At 37.3% G+C, this 20,995-nt stretch overlaps 1 protein-coding gene across 1 annotated transcript in view; it reads left to right on the top strand.

Moving 5' to 3' along the window:
* Positions 1-9,302: 9,302 nt before the first annotated feature.
* LOC119540624 (ras GTPase-activating protein nGAP-like) overlaps positions 9,303-20,995 on the top strand; it is a 32,041-nt gene continuing 20,348 nt past the window's right edge. Inside the window, exon 1 of the mRNA XM_037844660.1 lies at positions 9,303-9,362. Coding sequence (XP_037700588.1) covers positions 9,303-9,362 — 60 coding nt within the window. The remainder of the gene's footprint in view (positions 9,363-20,995) is intronic.

The following is a 20,995-nucleotide window of genomic DNA, read 5'->3' as shown; positions in this document are numbered from 1 at the left end:
GGGAGAGTGACATCCATGACCTATATAACAGGCTATTTTCTGCCTCCTTGGAATAATTTAGTTTGAGATATGTATTCACTGAAACTGATCACCTGTTCATGATCTTGACAAGAAAAGGACATATGGTAATCTACCTATCTCTAACAAGTGGAGATTACCAATAAAACTAAAAAAAAAACCTGCGCAAAAAGTAGCTATCGTAGCCTTGATGCGTATGTGCAATTTGATACCCAAAAGTCTTGGGGTTGCAGGTACTTTTAGTAAATATTGGTACTGGTTAGAGGCAGTAGGTGGAGATCACATGTCCCTTTCCTGTCCAGATCATTAATAGGTGACATGTTTTAATGCAGATATGCGAATTTGTTACCCAATGTGCTCAGCCATTTAGTTGGCCAGCAGGGGTTAAGAACAATGGTCATAGTCTATAATTCTTATCTAACCCCATTAAAAAAAAAGAGAGAGAGAGAGAATGAGTTACATGGCTGAGCAAGGGATTTGGTAATGTTCCAGTATATCCCACTAGGTTCATCAAAATAAAAATCATCTATGTGAGTTTGAATTTTGTTTTTTCTAAATGACCCCATCCAGCCATGCCAGATAATGTAGTTTACTATATATCAATTATCAATATCTGGAAAAAAAAATTCAATAAGACTTAGGATTTCCAGGTTTTCCCATCACAACTTTAATTGTGTGAAAACATCAATTAAGTTAATAAGTGTTAAGAAAAATATAAGAGGAATTTGTAATCACAGTCTTTCCTGTTAGTAACATTGAAAATAATGATTATTCATATAGCCATGTCCAAAATCACAAGAATACTTTTCCTTTTAACAGTAACAAAAGCACCAAAAAGAGTGTAACTTTGGCAATTTTTTAAAAGCAAATTTAACTCACGTCTGACTGCTTCATAGCATTTAATTTTGTTTCACATCTAAGGAATTACTTCAGAGAATCTTAAACTGCTTTGATATATTAGACATAGTAGGTTAGATTTATACTGTGGTAAAATCCCATTCCAAAATCTCAGAGGTTTTAGACATAAAGTTTATTTTCTACTCATAGAAAATCCATTGTAGATTGTGCTGCTCTCCACGGTAACTGAACTCAATGTGATGGCACAGCAATTCACACAGTTTTAAACTTGTAGTTCTGTCATCAACAATATATGACATTTACTCTCACCATCAAAACAGCAAAGGAACTGGAGAATCATGACAGGCTTTTCTCTGTGTCAACCTGGAAATGGCAGTCACTGCTTCAGCTCACATTTCATTGGCCAGAACTAGTCACATGGTCCCCAAGCGCTGGAAGGGAACTAGAAAATGTGAGGGGTGGGGTGGGGTGGAGGGGCAGGTGGCATCATAGTCCTTGTCAAATTAGATTGTTAGGGTTTTCTCTCAACCAGCTCTGAGGAAAAAAAGCACGTGATTACCAGCATTCTCTTCCCCAAAGATTATTATCCAGAGTTTGCATACAAAAACTTGTATGAGGTAGGGTAAGATTTTGATTATGCAGATATTTTTCCCACATGGAAAACAAAAAGAAAAGGGAACTTCATCAGATTTACAAATGAATTAGGCTCGCCAAAGCCAATACCTGTCTTCCAGTTCTTGCTGCCCTTTTCTCTTTTAACTCACCCTTTCTCCTGGTCATACAGGTGGGAGAAAAATCAGATATTTCCTTTCAGACTAGAAGAGGGCAGCAAAAATAACATCGCTGATACGTGATAGAAAGTCCCTTTCTCAATTTCCTTATCTCCAAAGGGTTGTCTTCCCATATAATGTAAGCATCTGAAGATTTTGTGCTCTCTCATAAAGACAAAAATAACCCATGCAAGGATTTTCTCCTTTCTGTTACATTTTCTTTAAAATGTTTTTTCTCTCTACATTAGGAATGAGATGCCTTCCTTTTATTCGCAAGTTAACAATTTGGATTTGGCTTTCCTATTTAGAAAATATAGAACATAATTTTCAAATTGATGAGAACATTGATTTTTCTCTTTATCTTTATATTACAGAAGATTTCCATTGTTTTAGAATTCCCTGGTTGTCTTTCATATTCACAGGTCACTGATTTCACAAGGAACACGACTGACTGAACCCAAATGGGAACAATGTAAAAATGTTTTAAAATAATAACTATTGTTCTTTAAAAAAAGACAGATACGGTCCAGTTAGAAAGCATTAAACTAAATTATTTCATAAAAAGGCCTCTGACATTTTTGTTTCTAGGGTACAAGATTATCCCTTTAAAATTCCAATACACCAACCTGATTTTGATATGTAATCCACAATTCTGAGGCTTAATAGTAAAATATCAATTTTTTCTAAAACAAAATCTGTTTGATGCTAATAATATTTTACTTACTTTTACTGTGACTAGGTATCAGTTCAAGATGTAAATGTCTCCTTTTATTTTATAGTCTAGATTGGTAACTTTTTCATGTTTTTATAATATTGAAAGGGCACATTGAAATCTTTCTTTGCTTATCCAATAGGTCAATCTCCTAGAAGTTCTGCCCTCTGGGACAAATGTTCAAAGCTGGATGTGTGAGAGAAACTGTCCTGTGTCAGAATCACATAAATCAGGAGACTTGGGGGAGGCTTGGAGTTAAGGAACACCTGGTATTAGCCTTGGCAGTCACCAGCCAGATGATTTTTTTTGTCAGGTATTTCTTATTAAAAGAGTGATGACAATTGTTAAGTTTTCTACTAAAATCCCTTCCTCTATCCTTAGTGAACAAATGAGTCCTCTTAGAGGAAATGAAAAAAAAAATGTTCCATCTCAACAATGATTTGAAAATGAATTTGATTTATAAATAATCCAAATGGGGCTCACAGACTTTAGATCTAAATAATTTAAAGATATAAATCAAGCTAACAAACTCAATTTGAATTCTTCTTCCAGAGTTTCTCTTCGACACAGGACTTTGAACTGGGAGGAAGCCTCAGTTGGTTCATTTTGAGAGTTCCTGAGGCCCAGAACACCATCTTTAATCTTTCTTCAGTCTCTTTCTCCTCACCTGAGAACTGGAGCCTGAGAAGCCCCATCCCAGTTTCCACCACTGTGTCAGATTGGCCAGTATAACTTTTCTGATGATTCCCAGACTCTGCTTTTGTTCTGCATCCTAATGCACAGTCCCTGATATTATATGGGTCCAGTTGCTTTGGATAGTTTCCCCGCCTCCCCTCATATTTTAGAGTTTGTGAGAATTCCTTGTTACCTTCTTTTGTAGTAGATTTTGTCCATGGGATTTTTTTGTCATTTGGCTTGTTTGTTGACCTATGTAGTTGCTTTATCTGGTTTTGAGGGGAGATTTGGAGAGATTAAAAAAAAAGTTTTATAAACACCCAGGATTTTTGGTCATCTATGCATGACCTACCCAAGCCTCATTTACCTTATCTGTAAAATAGGGATAATAATAGTATCTATCTTATAGGACTGAAATAAAAAGCAAATAATATGACACTTGTACATTGTTAAATACAATGCCTGGCACAAAATTAAGTCCTGAAAAATGTTTGCTCTTATTATTTAGCCTTTAGGTTCAAACTTGCCCAGAACCTTCTAGATTCTTGTTTATCAAGAAGTCCAAAAGAAACTTTCTTATTTGTTTTCAGAACACATAACAGAGAAGAAACAGCAAACTAACAGGTTGTAGGAGGAGCCATTACTCACAATTGCAATTACATCAGAAAGGTTCTTGACAGCCTGCTATTTGAAGGAAGGCAAAGAAGTAAAAAGAACTGTATTATTCCCCAGTACAATAATGGAAAACTTATACTTTTCACATAGAGAGTTCAGAGTTGTTAGGTAACAGCATGAAAAACATTTAAAGTAGCTTTAAATAAAATCCCAGAAGTGAATGCCATTAAAAGTTAAAAAAAAAAAAAGACTTGACCATAAAACATATTTTTTAAGAGTATAGTTACCTTGTTATCCTTACTTACTGTAAATAAATGGCTAAGCATTAAAAAAACCTATAGAAAACCTCCATTAAAATTACCTTGTTATTTTATTTTATTTATTTATTTTTTTATCACGCTAAGGTGAAAAACAAATCATGTGCTTTAATCATATAGCACATCTCTCCTATTAACAGTGCAGAAAATCCAGTATAATGCTTGATATATATTCCTCTGTCCTCTAATAGGCATTATTTTGATGCAGCCTAAACTCGGTATCAAGTTTTGGTTATCTGCAAAATTGAGTAGTTGGTGGTAAGACTGTACTGAAGTACAAATGAAGAAACTGATACCAAGAGATCCAGTAAAGTCCAATTCTCCAGTCTATTTTCATTCCATTCGACAACATATTGGCACTTTAAGGATCTCTCAGTCTCAAGTGGGCCGTTTGCCTTCGACCTCTCTCTATAGGTAACTGAAGTGTCGAGGCTGATGGCTGTGTCCTGATCATGACTGCAACAGGGACACTGGAGGTTGGTGTCTCACATTAAAACAACCAGTAAAAATTACCTAAAACCCAATTGCCTGGCTATTTTGGTGATTCTGAATGACTCATGTAGCTTGTGTCCCAGTGTCACCGTGTGTAGAGTAACTGACTCATTTCATAGAAAGATCTAGAGGCTCTCAGAGCAATGCAGGTGACACCAGTGAGAAAGCAAATGAGCGAAGGGAGCTTCCAGAGGAAGGGATTGGCCTCCCCAGCCCTTGTATGGAGTCTGAAGGGCTGGAAAGCAGCACCTTGCTGCAAAATGGAGATTGGGAAAGGAAAGAGAAGGATGAGCACTTGAAGTTTTAAGGTTCTTGGACTCTTGGCAACATTTAATACACTCAACCACATTCCTTCCTCTTTCAATGCTCCCCTTCCTCTTCCTCCTGCTTCTCAGACTGCTTTTCTCTGCATTATTCCCTTGTTCTTCTCAGCCCACTTCTCTTTTCACTTCCCTCCTCTCTCTTGGGAATTCACCATTCATTAGTGTGTTTTCGATGATGTTTTTAAAAGCTGGCACAGAAAGTTAGTGCCTTTTTTGTCTTTTGATACATTAGCATTCCCTATTTGAGTTATTTCATGGGAATCATGCCATTTTTACAAAGAAAAGTTTAAATGACAACATTCATAAACTGGACTATAGTTAAATGAAGAACTACTGTTAATCAAATGATACCATAAAAAGGAATGAAAAGATAAACCACAAAATGGAAGAACTACTCTCCAGGAAATACAAAAAAAAAAAATCCTACAAATCAATAATACAAAGAGAAACTACCATAAGAAAAATAAGAACAGACCTGAACAGGCCCTTCAAAAAGAGGAAATTCCAATAGCCAATAAACATAAGAAAAGTTACTGCACCTCATTAACTATCAACTAAATTCAAATTAACTATCAACTATCAACTAAATTCAAATTTAAATAATCTTGAAATAACACTACTTATCCACCAGATTATAAACATTAAAACAATTACCACACCAAGGATGTGGAGCAATGAGAACCTTGTAGAGGGGAGCACTAAGTGTTTTAGCCAATTGCTAAACAGTTTGACTTATCTAGGAAAGTTGAAGATTTTCATTCCTGATGCCTCATCAGTTCCACTTCTATGTATATAGATAAAGTATTACAAATGTGCCTAAGAATTCATTTCCAAACATGTTATGGCAGCACTATGTGTAATAGCCCTAAAATCTGAACAATCCAAATGCCAATCTGAAGTAGAATGGACTTATAAATTGTAATGGATATATATGATGGAATTTATACAGCAATGTAAGTAGACAAACACTGTCTACAAAGCAATAATGTTTGTGATTACAAACATAACCTTGAATTCCATTTATTTAAAGTTCAAAAACATGCAAACTAAACTCTATTGCCTCAGGGTATGTACTTAGGTTCTAAATCTCTAAAGAGAAGCAAATAATAAATGATTATCACAAAAGTCCAGATAGTGGTTATCTCTATTAGGGAAGAAGGTCATTGTAACCAGCAGGGACACACAGAAGATGGGAGTGGAGGTGGAGGGGGTGTCTACCTGCCCGCCATGTTGTTTCTTGATCTGGGTGGTGAGTACATGAGTAGATATTTGCTTTAATTATGATTTAAACTTATCCATAATAAAAAAAAACAAACAAACAACAAACAATAAAGTTGAGGTAGAAGGAAAATATAGCAGTTGGCCTCCAAAGATGATCTCTCAATGAACCATATCCTTATATAGTCCCCTCCTCTTGAATCTGGGCTTCCTTTGACCCATAGAATACAGTGAAAGTGATGCTGCATGACTTCTCAAGTAAGTCATAAGAAACCACGAAATTTCCTCCGTAGTCTCTTAGAATGCTTACTGTGGAGAAAGCCAGCCACCATGTAAGAAGTCTCACTACCCTGATGCTACCATACTATGAGGAATTACAAGCTAGCCACATGGTGTGACTTCATGGAGAGATAGATGCTCCACCAGCCCACAGTTACTCTAGCCATCCCAGGCCAAATGCCAGCTACGTGAATGAAGACATCTTCAGGTAATTTTAGCCCCATAGTCTGATCACAATTGCATGAAAGACTCTTAGCACCAACCACCCAGCTCAGCCTAGTCAACCCACAGAAGCATGAGAAACAGTAATACATTGTTGTTTTAAGCCACTAAGTTTTGGGGTGAAGCCACTAAGTTTTGGGGTGGTTTGCCATGTAGCAATAGATAGCTAGAATGAAAGGGGACTGAAACACACAGAAAAATCAAAGTGGGAAATTCATTTTATAATTAGTCAAGATTAAAAAAAAATCTCATATTTTAGAGAATAAAATAGCACTTCGTGGAAGATGGCTTAAGCACCTATTTCAACACACATCCTCTTTTCTGAGCTCCAAACTCATATGTTTAACTGTATGCCACACAGCTCCACCTGGATATTCTGTTGGGTTTTAAAACTTGACCTGCCTAAGAATGAACACATGGCCCTTCCCCTAAAATTAGCTCCATCTCCTAAATTAATATTCCGCTTAATGTCAGAATAAATCTGCATCATTTTGTGTTCATACTCAGTTACATTTTTTAAATCAGATATTAAGTCTTATAAATTTGGCTTTCATCCATTCTAATGTTTCATTCAATTCATTCCTACCTTTGATGACTATTGACTCCTTAAGAAGTTCCAGGCACTAAATTAGATGCTGAAATACAGAGGTGACCAAACCAGTCATGTTTCCTGCTTCAGTGGAAACAGCGTCTCCCATTTCATTTCCACTACCTCTATCCTCTTTCTAGGTCTTATTTCTTCCAACTTGTACTAAAGGTAAATTTTTCTAACTAGAGAACAGGTTTTTCTGCCTCTTATTTTCACTAATCTGGCTTAGCCATGTGGCCAGATTGATCCTTGCAGTCTGGTGGCCACATTCCTCAGGAAAAGTGCTTCATGAGTACACTACTGATTTGCTTTCTCCTTCTCCCAGCACTTTAATGCAGCATTTAATGCAACCTTTATGTGGCATTATCCCTACTTATTTATTCCTACTATTATTCAGGGCACATTTCAAATGTCACCTATCTGTGAAATCTTTTCTGTATATGAGGTACCTTTTTGTTCATTTCCAAACCAGTTTATCCAGGGGGTGGGGGTTGGGGGGTGGGAGGGAGGAGGCAACATATATTCTGCTATGTATTATTTGTATCTGCATTGTGTTATTTCAAATGAATAATGTGTGCCCTTTCCAAGCCATGGTTCCATTATAGTGTTCCTTCCACCTGGAATATCCTTTTCCTCAATTGTTTAACTTATTTGACCCTAATTGAACATAGTCTATTTTTATAGTCTATTTTCAATTTACTAGAGTTTACAATTGGTAAATGCATTTCATGTTTGTAAAAGTTCTGACACTGCAAGGTAGCATACAATTGCAACTGCTATGAATATAGAGAAATAATCAGATATCTTAGGAATTTCTTAGTTTATATGAACGATTCTGCAAATTGGTAAAGAACATAAAGGCTAATTCAAATATCCTTTTCCAATTTCTTCTAAAAAATATGACAAAGCTGGAGAGTCTGGTTCTTAATGCCTCGCAGACAGGCAGAAGAATATACCACACTTTAAAAAATCAAGTCACTCATGGCTCTAGAAACTTTTCCTTCAAATATTTCCCACAAAACCAGTTTAATGTATTATTTCTTTACAGTAATTTCCCCCGTATTTTCCTTCTAACATTAAAAAGCTATTCACATTTTAATATGGGACTCATTCTTATTTTCAGAATAATTTTTGTTTAAACCCTTGTATATAATGATTCCTTAAAAAGACAAATTCCGGAGTACTTGACTGACTTGTTTCAGCCACGCAAATCTTCCCCAGTACTGTCTTTCTTTCATTACAAATTACACACATTTTAATATCAGAGTCATTTTTACAGAATTTTTGTTTAAACCCTTGTACACAATAATGCCTTGAAAGCAAAATTCCCAAAGATATTATTCAACCACACATCTAATAAATGCACCTGAGGAAAGAAGAAAGTTGGTGAAGCAAAGCTCTCTTGAATTAAAAATAACCAAAGTGTGGTACAACACAGCCAACTTAGGGGAAAGGAATTACAAAGACAGTAAAAGGATTCTCTCCTTCCTAAGAATTCTTCATTCAATGCATCCACAATTTGAAGAGCAAGGAGAAAGGTATGGATTTGCAACTTTTTATAACACCTTTATCCTAATTGTGAACAGCCATATACTCTTTATAAAATGTGGGTATCTAGATGTTATTAGGTGTGCAGTAGGAAGCAAGCTGACATAGTGGGGAGAGCACAGGGTTTAGAAGAGTGGCCTCCCTCCTCCACTAGGGACACTGTGAAACTTGGGGCAGTTTACTTCTATTGAACTGCCTCGGTTGCCCTCTCTGCAAAATGGGGATAATAACCCCAAAACTTATTAGAGGATTAAGATAAGAATGAAAGAAGATAATCATGGAGGAGGCAACGTCTTTTAATCGCAGTAGCGGTAATGGTAATAGAACAAAGATACCTGCTGTTCCAAGTGGCCTAACCAATCACTGGAGGGTGCTCAGAAAAGAACATATTCTATTTCATTATCGAGAAACACGAAAAGGAAATAGGCTCATTTTCCAAAAAACTATAAGCAATGCAATGTCTGTGAAGGAAATATGACAAAAGGGAGTTTTCAGAATACTTTTTGTTTAAACTCTTGTGCAAAAACCTTTCTTTGAGGCCAAGCCAGTCAGTTTATCCTGGTGGGTCATGGTTTCATTGACTGTGTCACGCTAGATAGCTCATCACCAAGGTTAAACTGAATGATCTTACTCTGTAATGTTCTGATTGCTTCACTGAATAGGGACATGACCAGAAATTCGGTTTACAGAGCACAGTGTCTGAGGGGATATTTTCCAGTTATCCAGGTAAGTTTAAGAATGACACACAAGTAAACTACTGGACCAGTATAATGTTATATATATGCTATAATAATGTAAATATAAATTCTGTGGTCTCAGTTTAACCTTCTTTTTGATGGAATGAAGCCACTGGCTACCCAAATACCCACTTCATTTGGTATTGTGTGGGCAAGAAATATATGTATAAGAATTGTAGCAGTGATACTGTGCTAACCTTGAAAAATCAGCTGTACCCCCACAAGGCCTGGAGGCCATAAGCAGGTCACATGGAGAGCATTTACCTGGTATCAGCCACTTTTAGGTTATTAGTCTTCTGGGAACTACCAAGAAAGGCTCACTCTTCCTGCAGATTTGGGGTGTGGGAAGGGACACACCACCGAGTCCTGCAGATGGGACTCTATAGGAAAGTGATTGTCAACTGCTATGTGACAAAGAGAATTGGGCTTTTAGAGTATTTCCTTACAGTTGAAAAATATAGATTTATTTTGGAGAAGGAGGAGTTAGCATTTATAAGAAGCTGCCGGCTTTTGTTATTTATTTCCATTAATTATAGTAATGACCGAGTTTTGGGGTATGACAGGCTGGTTGTTTGGTAAGAGGTGTAAGATGGATTAGAGTGAGAATGAAGACAGTGTCCAAGGCCACGGCACCATCATCAAAATACTATTTACTGTTTTAGTAAACAGTCATGATCAAATTCCCGGGAAAACATGAGCACATTTTGTGGGGGTGGGAGGGAATGAACAAGCAGGGAGTACTTCCTAAAGGAGGTGACTGTTGACCTATGATCGAAGGGAGCAATGCCACTGAGCTTTTGATAAAATTCAAATAAATTTTGTAACTCATTGTTCTTCATGTCCTCATCCAGGCCTGTGTAAAAATCATGAATTTTTTTTTTTTATCAGCTTTTATATCCCTCTCACTTGTGCTCTACCTTTAAGGCAGCAATTCCTAGTAGCAGGATCACCAATATACTGAATTACCGGTGCCTCTTTCGAGCTGTTCCTACTTCAAGCTCTATTTCTTCAGTTAATATTTCTACTAAATTGACTTTGATAAACAGTCAACCCTTTCCTTTCTCCTTTTTTCTTCCCATATATCTTCCAAACCCTTCCTGTAATAAGCTTCTTACAGCAAGTTGGAAGCTTCTTAGTACTGGCATCCTCTTTTTCACAAGTCTCCCTCTCCATCAGATTGCTAACACATGGAGGGCACAAACGTGCCCACTGTGGATGAGGAATAAATGTTGGAAGAAATGAATTGAAATTGCAGCCAGCCAGGTTGACACCTCCTTGACTTCTTTTAACCCCTTCTCAAAATACTTTAGCTTTAGCTACTACTTGCATTCATACTTGTAAATTTTCTCCGTGTATTTTCTCTGTTATCTGAATTATGTTCTACTTTTCCAGACATCCTCCAGACTCTCAGGACCTCATTCTTGTAACTTTCAGCAATTTTATGAAATTTCCCTGGGCTTGTATTCTCATTTGTACCAGCCCAAGCCTGATTCCATATATATTCCCAATTATGTCCTCTTATCTGTATTGGAATTCAGAGGATGTGGGTGTAAATCGAGAGTTCCTCTTATTAAATCTGATATTTTGGGCAAAATGGTTTGCTTCTCCAATCCCTGTTCTCTCTTCAATAATATTAAAGGGTTAACATATCCAATACCAGTAATATGTTAACACTGTCAGGCCAACAGTGCTGTCATAAGGATGAAATGACTATCTGCACAGCACTTGGGACCTTGTAAAGTATACCATAAACATGTAACCCATTATTATACTGAGTGACCAAAAAACAGACAGACAATGGCCAGACCAGATACATGACAAAAGAACAGTGACACACAATCTCTGCTACAAACAGCCCCAAAAGGTCAGGATTTGCTTGCTTTACTACTGTTTGCTCCTACTTCCAACTCAGAACTAAACAGAGAAAGCCAAATATGGTTCCCAAACCATCACTTAAGATGCCCTGCTTAGAGATCAGCCATATGATGCTGAAGGACTACAGAATGTTTAGGATTGATTGCATAGATCCAGATATAGATAGCATAATACTGTGTGATGGTAGCACGGTATTGTAAGTACACTGAACAAAGATGTCTGTGAATAAAGCTGAAAGAGGTGGGATAGGAGAATGTATGACACCAGAGGTAAAGATAGATGATAAAGACTGGGACTATATAACGTGGCAAAAACTGGAGTGGCCAACAACTGTTACTAAATATACAAATATGAAAATGTTTTTGCATGTGGGAAAGCAAATGAATGTCAACCATGTAGAAATTTGAAAAAGGGATGGTATTCAGGAAAAAACATAATCAAAGCAAACTGGAGTCTATGGTCAACAGTAGCATTGTAATATACCTCCATTAAATGTAACAAAGGCAATATGCCAATGCTAAATGTATATGAGAGGGGGATATAGGGGAGGAATATGGGATTCTTGGTAGTGGTGTTATTTGCTGTCCTTAGTAGTATATTGTATTGTATGACATGTTATTTTTCTTTTTATCATTTTTTCTTATTGCTAAAAAAAAAAAAAAAACAATTTTTCTTGTAGTAATCAGTATGTTCAAATGCTGATTGTGGTGATAAATGTACAACTTTATGATGATACCATGAACAACTGATTGTACACTGTGGATAAATGTATGGTATGTGAATATAACTCTATAAAATTGTAGGAAAATATATATATAGGAGTAAAAGTGTTGGAGAAAACATGGTGAGAGGGATGATGCCTCACTAATATGGACTAACTACAATGTGTAAACTCAGAATTGAATCTTAGAACATAGCCTAACGTGGACACAATAATTGTAATAGTCCCTAGATTGTAAGCTCTTACAGCAGTTAACTCTATCCCTGAATTGTAAGGCCTATCTCTAAACTTTAAGATGCTGATCCCCTAGTGTATGTTGTCACAAACATTGGGACTGGCAGTTTGATGTGCTGAGCCCTCAAGCATGGGACTTGCCCTTATGAAGCTCATTACCACAAAGGAAAGTCTAAAGTTGTATGTAATGGTGCCTAAGAGTCTCCCCCTGAGTACCTCTTTGTTGCTCAGATGTGGCCCTCTCTCTCTCTAACTGAGCCATCTCGACAGGTGAACTCGCTGCCCTCCCCGCTACATGGGACCCAACTCCCAGGGTTGTAAATCTCCCTGGCAACGCAGAGTATGACTCCCGGGGATGAATGTGGACCCGGCATCGTGGGACTGAGAGTATCTTCTTGACCAAAAGGGGGATGCAAAATGAGACGAAATAGTTTCAGTGGCTGAGAGATTCCAAATGGAGTCGAGAGGTCACTCTGGTGGACATTCTTATGCACTATATAGATAACATCTCTTAGGCTTTAATGTATTGGAATAGCTAGAAGTAAATACCTGAAACTACCAAACTCCAACCCAGCAGTTTGGACTCCTGAAGACAATTATATAATAATGTAGATTACAAGGGGTGACAGTGTGATTGTGAAGACCTTGTGGATCACACCCCCTTTATCTAGTGTATGGATGAGTGGAGGAATGGGGATAAAAACTAAAGGACAAATGGGGTGGGATGGGGGGATGATTTGGGTGTTTTTTTTCACTTTTATTTTTTATTCTTGTTCTGGTTCTTTCTGATGTAAGGCAAATGTTCAGAGATAGACTGTGGTGCTGAACGCATAACTATGTTATCATACTGTGGACAGTGGATTGTATATCATGGATGATTGTATGGTGTGTGAATGTATTTCAATAAAACTGAATTTAATAAAAAAAAAAAAAAAAAAAAGAAAAAAGATGCCCTGCTTAAAGTTAGCCTGCTTCTTGCTTTTCCATGTCAACAACCTCTAATCAAAATGCACCTGAAGTTTTCCGTTTTTCACTCTAATGCTTTCCCACTTCACTGCCAACATGCCAAACTCAAGTAATGGTGGCACACTCCCTTGCTATAGCAAGCTCTGAATAAATAGCCTCTGTTTCTTTTCATTTAGGTAGTTTTTGTTCATTTTCCTAATCCCTTGGAGTATACTTAAATTTTCTCCTCTAAAACTTGACAGTATTTACCTTTTTTGTTTTTAAGAGATCTTTATTTATTCATAGACTTAATGCTGACATGTTTTAAGCATCTCCTATGTGGTAACACTATGCAGTTTCCCCCTTAGTTTCAAAGAAGCCTCATTTATGGTTTTAGACCTTGTGGAACACATGGCCTTATTTGGAAGATATGATACAGCACATAATAAAGTAAATTAAAACAAATCAACAATTCAAGATGGGCTAAAAATAGTATGTGTATAGTTGTCAAACCAGTGATAAATAAATACACTAATTGCAGAAAGTAGATATCACCTATCGTAGCTAGGGTTTGGGAAGTCTTCCAGCAAGAAATTAGTTTTGAAATGGGACTTGCAGAGACATTTAAGTTTAGGATGAGGGCAGGTAGTGAAGATAAGCCTGACAGGAAAATGTCTCTTAGCAAAGTCCAGGGCAGGAATGTGTAAAACCTAATAGGAAAGCGGGTGGTGATGGAAGAGCAATCTTTTGGGAGAAGTCCCTGCAGAGAAGTAGTGAGAATCAAGACTACAAAATCCTTCAGAAAAATGCGATTTTAAACCTGAGGTTCTCCTGAATGTTTGTGAGTCGGGGAGTAGTATGTGTAGATATAATTTCCAATTTAGAAAGTTTTCCCTCCAGATAAATATTTCTTTTATTATCATTAAATAATAACTTGAGCAAAATTTGGTTAAATCTCAGAGTTTTGTTAAATTATTTCATGAATTAGGGGGATTCCAGCTGCTACTAGGTAGAGAGGAATTTCACTGCACAAAGAGAGCAACGGACTTTTATAGACAGAACAAGGGGGTACACGGGGAGGAAACTTTCACTGATTAATGCAGGCTACATTTCCTAATATGGTTAGTGCAGGTAGCTGCTTAGCAAGGAGGAAGTTAACTGGCATAAGAATAGGGAGTTGCTATTATCTGGCTGTTTTCTGGGTGAGTCAGGGATTTACAGGGAATAGAAACTTAGATTTTGGTTTTGCTGACTTGGGGCTTAGCGTAGGCACCTCTAGTTGGACCTACTAGATTTTATCAGTATGTTTTGAGAAACACTTTTCACTATTTGGAGTCTACTTACAACCATTTATAAAAGCATCACCTTTGATGTAGCCCAATTTTAAGTATCATAAATTATCAAAGAATTTCTAAATACTGAAATCAAGGTCTCTTTTATTTACCTTTCTTGAGAGTTCTCCTCTTAATACTTGCTTAGTTAAAAATCATGCAGAGAAACACATCCCAAAGTAACTTGGGTGGAGAATAAAAATATATATTTGGGGCCCCCCTGAGGAGCTGGGGGAGGATGCGGAGGTGTTGGACTTCCTCACCTGGATTGTTGCTGATGTTCTCACAAACATTGGGGACTGACGGCTTGATATGCTGAGACCTCTGTCTTGGGGCTGGCCTCTATGAAGCTTGTTACTACAAAGGAGAGGCTAAACCTGCTTATAATTGTGCCTAAGAGTCTCCCCAAGTGCCTCTTTGTTGCTCAGATGTGGCCCTCTCTCTCTCTCTCTAACTAAGCCACCTTGGCAGGTGATCTCACTGCCCTCCCCCCTACATGGGACCTGACTCCCAGGGGTGTAAATCTCCCTGACAACACAGGATATGACTTCCAGGGATGTATCTGGACCCGGCAACGTGGGATTGAGAACATCTTCTTGACCAAAAGGGGATGCGAAATGAAACAAAATAAAGCTTCAGTGGCTGAGAGATTTCAAATGGAGTTGAGAGGTCACTCTAGTGGACATTCTTACGCACTATAGAGCTAACACTTTTTAGGCTTTAATGTATTGGAATAGCTAGAAGTAAATACCTGAAACTACCAAACTCCAACCCAGTAGCCTTGACTCTTGAAGACAATTGTATAACAATGTAGATTACAAGGGTGACAATGTGATTGTGAAAACCTTGTAGATAGCTCTCCCTTTATCAATGTATGGATGGATGAGTAGAAAAATGGGGACAAAAACTAAATGAAAAGTAGGGTGGGATGGGGGGGATGATTTGAGTGTTCTTTTTTACTTTTATTTTTTATTCTGATTCTGATTCTTTCTGGTGTAAGGAAAATGTTCAAAAACAGATTGGGGTGATAAATGCATAACTATATGATGGTACTGTGAACGGTTGATTGTACACCATGGATGATTGTATGGTATGTGAATATATCTCAATAAAACTGAATTTTAAAAAAATCATGCAGAGAGAAAGTCTTTGGAGAGCATAAAGACATTATGCATATTCATTTTATTATCAGGTCCTCACTGGATTTTATTTGAAGGTTCTCACTCAACATGACTTCAATTAAGAATTTTCCCTCATTGAGCATAATAAATAATAGGCTGTTAAGTTCTCTGGTAGATAATTATCACAAACAATAGCCATAAACAAATCAAAACATCATAAAAGCTCCCAAACAAAATAATTGTTCTCAGCATTGAGGAAAGTTTTGATTTATAGCATTCCTTGCTTTTCTAAAAGAGAAATGTCACCATTTTCAGTAATTTGTAAGGTAAATTTTGACTTGGTGGTAGGTAAATTTTGATGAAAAGACTTCAGAGAAATTAACATGAATCTTTGGCAGAGGCAAGAAGGGGACTGGTAGAAGCCTCTTTTTGGGGGTGCTCACTGACCCACCAACCTCTGGGCACTGGGGCAGGTTCCCGGCCATTAACTCCTTCCCTTACCAAGCCGAGGCTCTCTCCTAGATTTGCTCTATTAGATGTCAGAATTTCCATTTTGATGCATTTTATCTTTTAAAACTTCCAACACTGATTTGTAAAGATAATCTTATTGTATGTTCAAGATATGACTTCAGTGAAATATTTAATGTAGTCATCAAACTGCCCCCCATGTATTCAATTTGAGCAATGTAGAAAAAAATGTCTTGTTGCTGTGGAGAACCTATATTGTTTCCTTTTGCATCTCCTTTCATGTCTTTCTGGGGGCCTAAGCACATCCTGAAGCTACCTAACTCATTTCATATTGAACCCAATAGTGAGAGGATGATTCTGCATCTAATTGGAGATATGCCAAGTAAATCTTTAGTGTTGAACCAAATCACTGATGATCCTTGGTAAAGCTAATGTCAAGAAGTTTCAGGGTTCATGAGTTTGGGGAGTCCTGGAGAAAGGGAATGGGGCACTACAAAAGGTAAAGTTTCTCCTTACTGACCACAAAAAGGGTAACTCCATGAGGTATCCTGAGAATCTGAAACATTGGCCTAGGTCCACTTGCTGCTGAGGACAAATAATATAAACTTGAGAAGTTACTTTTGCACTCCATGTGGCATCTACCCTAATCACCATTCAGCTTGGAATACATGAGCCAAATTTGAGTCAAATATTGAGTCTCCTTACATAGCCTGCTGGAATCTCCATGTGCTTGACTGCCCAAGAGTAAGATTGTTTTGTAATGGATTGTACTACCTTCCCTTGAATGATCACAACTGCATTACTGGAGTAAAAACTATGAGTTTTGCAGTGAATCTTTGCTAACAGTTATTAAATATCATTAAGTTGAATACCTCTTTTCCAAGGGGAGAAATAAAGGTTGATAGGAGAGAAACACACACAGAAAAAGTATCTAGCCCAGTCGGGGAAATGAATTCATATGTCACAGTTACAATAAAATATTTTGCACTGAAGAAAATTAATAGTTTTATAATAAGTACAAATTTTATGGATGAAAATGATAAAAAGTACATAGATAATAAAGTGTTTTTAAAGGGAATGAAATGAACAAACTATAATGACAGCAATGTAAGAATAAGTTAAAAAGTTGAAAAGATTGAACTGCATATTCTCTCAGATGATCTACAATGAAAAGAGAATAAAAGGCATTGCTAATGAGAGGGGAAAGGTCAGGAGAGTAGAGTGTCAATCAGGACTTAGTCAAGGAGAAGTTAGAAAGTAAAACTTAGCAAGTCATAGAGGTAAATGATTTCAGAAAGATAAGGCTTCAGAAGTAAGGCTGAGGAGTAGAAGATAAAAAGAACTGGACAAAGGAAGCAGGGATATTCACTGATAGAAAATTATGCATGTATAGAAGGGAAAATCCATGAGGAACTTTGAAAATTGGAAACAATTTTACTTGTAGGTTAGCAGGAATTCAGCCCTTTTCTTAACAACCCCCTGCACATTCTAGAGGCTTATCATATGGTGATGATAAAAACCAGAATAATAAACATTCATCATTGAGGTGTTGAGCTGGAGACCAGAGGGAAGTAATACATTTTCATCTACAAGAAAGCAAAAAACATATGGAACCATAGAATCCCAAGGGTGTAGATTCAGTTGGTTGAATCTACAAATTATCTTCCAAAAGCTTCCTTCCCTTTGACCACCGCATTCGGTGATGGGGAGCTCATTACTTTTAAAGCAGTCCATTCCAGTTGAGACTACTCTGTCAGAAATGTCTTCCTCATATTGAACTAAAATCTATCTCTGTATAACCATGTTTCATTATCCCCCATCTTTTTCTACATCAGATAGAGCTACTATGCTCTCTGCCATGTGGTTTCTTTAGGCTATGATCAAGAAAAATCTTTCAACCAGTGACCTTAAGATATGGTTTTAAAGCCCTGCCACTAACACAGGTGCTCCTCTCTGAGCATGCTTAATCTAAAATTCTGAGTATCATTTGATTAGCCTTCTTGAAATTATCATTTTATGAATGTGACCCAAATCAAAATAATTTTGAAACGACCCAAATCATAATGTTGACACCTAGTGAAATGATTTAACTTAAACGTGTGCTTCTGCTAAGCCATATTTCCTCAGTCCTTTACATATGTGAGTAATTCTGTTTTATCTCAGTTTGGGGAACTTACTCTCATCCCCATTGACCATGTCTTGTTTTATTGGTTTTTTGTTCTGCTTCTCAGGAATTCTTTTGGTTCCCCATTTGGTCACTCACTAGATTATACATTCTGCTTAGCAATATGTCTTTATCATGTCAGTGAACAACCTGATGCAGGTCACTAACATAAAAGTGACCAAAACAGGACAGAGGACAGAGTTATGGATTGTGCCAACAGACACTGCCCCAAGTTTGGGGTTCAAACATACTTAATTGTATTATCAACTAAAACATGTTTCTCCAGCTTGCCCTCAATGATATCCAGGGAAACAGGCAAATTATCTTCACACATTCCTGTCATCCACAAGATTAGTAAGCCTGTCTGAAAGTTAAATGAGGTGGTGACAGAACATGTTCTTTTTGAATTTATGTAGGCTCCTAGTGAACATGAATTTCTTTTGTTTTTTCTCCTCATACCACAGATTTTTTTTAAACTGTATTTTAAAAAATAATGGAAAAAGTAATACATTCTCATTATAAAAATAAAATCATGCATATATGAAAATTTAAAACCTTCCATTCCCCCCCCCCCCAACACTCACAGACTATTAGAAGTAAACACTGTTAAAACAGTTTGGCATATACATTTTCAAACATTTGATTTTATATTCATATTCAAATGTACAGTTAGAGAGATAGCATTCCGGTTTGCTAATGCTGCCATTTTGCAAAATACCAGAAATGGATTGGCTTTTATAAAGGGTGTTTATTCGGTTACAAGTTACAATCTTAAGGCCATAAAGTATTCAAGGTAAGGCATCAACAATAGGGTACCTTCACTAGAGAAAGGACATAGGCATCTGGAAGACCTCTGTTAGCTGGGAAGGCATGTGACTGGTGTCTGCTTGCTCCTAGGTTGTGTTTCAAAATGGCATTCTCCAAGCTGTCAGCATCAGCTTTCAACAGCCATTTTCAAATTGTCTCTCTAAACTGCTCTGAGTTCCCTCTTTTTGTCAGCTCTTTCATATGGCTACAGCGATTTAATTAAGACCCACCCTGAATGGGTGGGGTAACACCTCTACAGAAATTATCCAATCAAAGGTCTTTCCCACAGTTTATGGAGATATATCTCCATGGAAACACACAAACAAAGGATTCTAACCTAATCAACACTAACTTGCCTGCCCACACAAGATTGCATTAAAGAATGGCTTTTTCTGGGGGACATAATATATCCAAATTGGCACAGGTAGTTATACCCTTTTTCTGTGGGAATGTATGTAGGTAGAAAGATGTTTTATACCATCCATCTATCATATGTATACTATCTATTAACAGACCCAACAATCTAATCTATTTATTCTGTTCGGCTACTTGCTTTTTTTTACTTAAAATACTCCAATTTTCTTAATGTATAAGTATCATTACATTGTGCATTCCTATCATGTGTGGATATCTTTTTTTTTCCCCTCCGGATTTATCTGCCACCCTTCCCCACCCTGTTCTGTATCTGGGGAGGCCGGCCTGCATGGACTACTGCAAGGCTCCCTCATTTGACCTTCAGTTTGGTTGAGCCAAAGGTCACTGTTCCTTCCATTAAGTTGTCTTAGGCTGGCTGCATCATTTGACTGAAGGTCCTAGCTCCTGTTAAGGCTTCTCCTTCTCTCTTCTGGTGATACCCCTTCTCCTTTCCCCTTTAGGCACTGCTGGGGATTAAATCATGTCCCTCACACAAGGCATGTCCAGGTCTTAACCCCTCGTCCTGTGGGTGTGAACCCATTTGTAACTAGGACCTTTGAAGATGCTATTGGTTAGGTGCATCCAAACTGAATATGGCTGAAGTCCTTATAAGCAAAGGAAATTGGACACAGACAGATAAGTCACACTGTGAATAGGACACAGTCAGAGGCTGGAAGTCAAAGGAATGCAGCAGGAAAAGGAAAAGAAACCACCATATTCATTGCCATGCAACAGAAAAGCCAAGGAACCCCAAAGATTGCTAGTCATCCAGAAGATTCTGACTTCCCCAACTCCCCACCCCAGGAAGGGAGCAAGCTTTCTGCCTCTGAAACCATGAGCCAATAAATTCCTGTTGTCAAGCCAACCCATTGCACGGTATTTGTTTTAGCTGCCAGGAAACTAACATCGGCCCAGAGGTGGTGACTATTCCCTGGGTTTCTAACCCTGGGGGCCACCCTTATAGTTTCCCCACACCTTACTATTACCCTGACAACACATTTTTTAGTTGTCTCTTCTCAAATTGCAAAATTTGTGTGAGCAATCTTATTTCTGGCTAAAATTCTGATTGATAAATTTACTAATGGTTTTTAGATTCTTTACAATATTTTATCACTCAAAAATGTTCGTACATATATCTGTGGACAACATAGAGGGATAATTCATTAGGAAATTTTTCTAGAAGAGGAATTTATGAGTACCTGACTTTTAAATTTTTTATATATTACCAAATTTACCACAAAAAGTTATAAATTTGCACATCAAATAACCCTATGTAACAGTTGGTAGGGATTATAAACTGAATTCCTCTGTAAAATATGCAACTCATCTGAAATTAACAATTCATTCTTCAATTTTTCCTGGGTTTTCAGAACACACTTCTTAATGTATAAGAAAATTGGAAACTACATTTTCCCAGGTTCTATCTCCATTCTTTCACCTCTACCCAGGATTCCTCCTGTTATGTGTCATATTTTCCTGTTTCTTTGCATGACTAGGAATATTTGATTGGTTAAAGGATGTTGTGAATATTATAGTGCAGAG

Source organism: Choloepus didactylus, chromosome 7 (genome assembly GCF_015220235.1).
Source record: "Choloepus didactylus isolate mChoDid1 chromosome 7, mChoDid1.pri, whole genome shotgun sequence".
Taxonomy (NCBI): domain Eukaryota; kingdom Metazoa; phylum Chordata; class Mammalia; order Pilosa; family Megalonychidae; genus Choloepus; species Choloepus didactylus.
The sequence above is the reverse complement of the archived record's forward strand: the minus strand, read 5'-3'. Positions and strand labels throughout refer to the sequence as shown.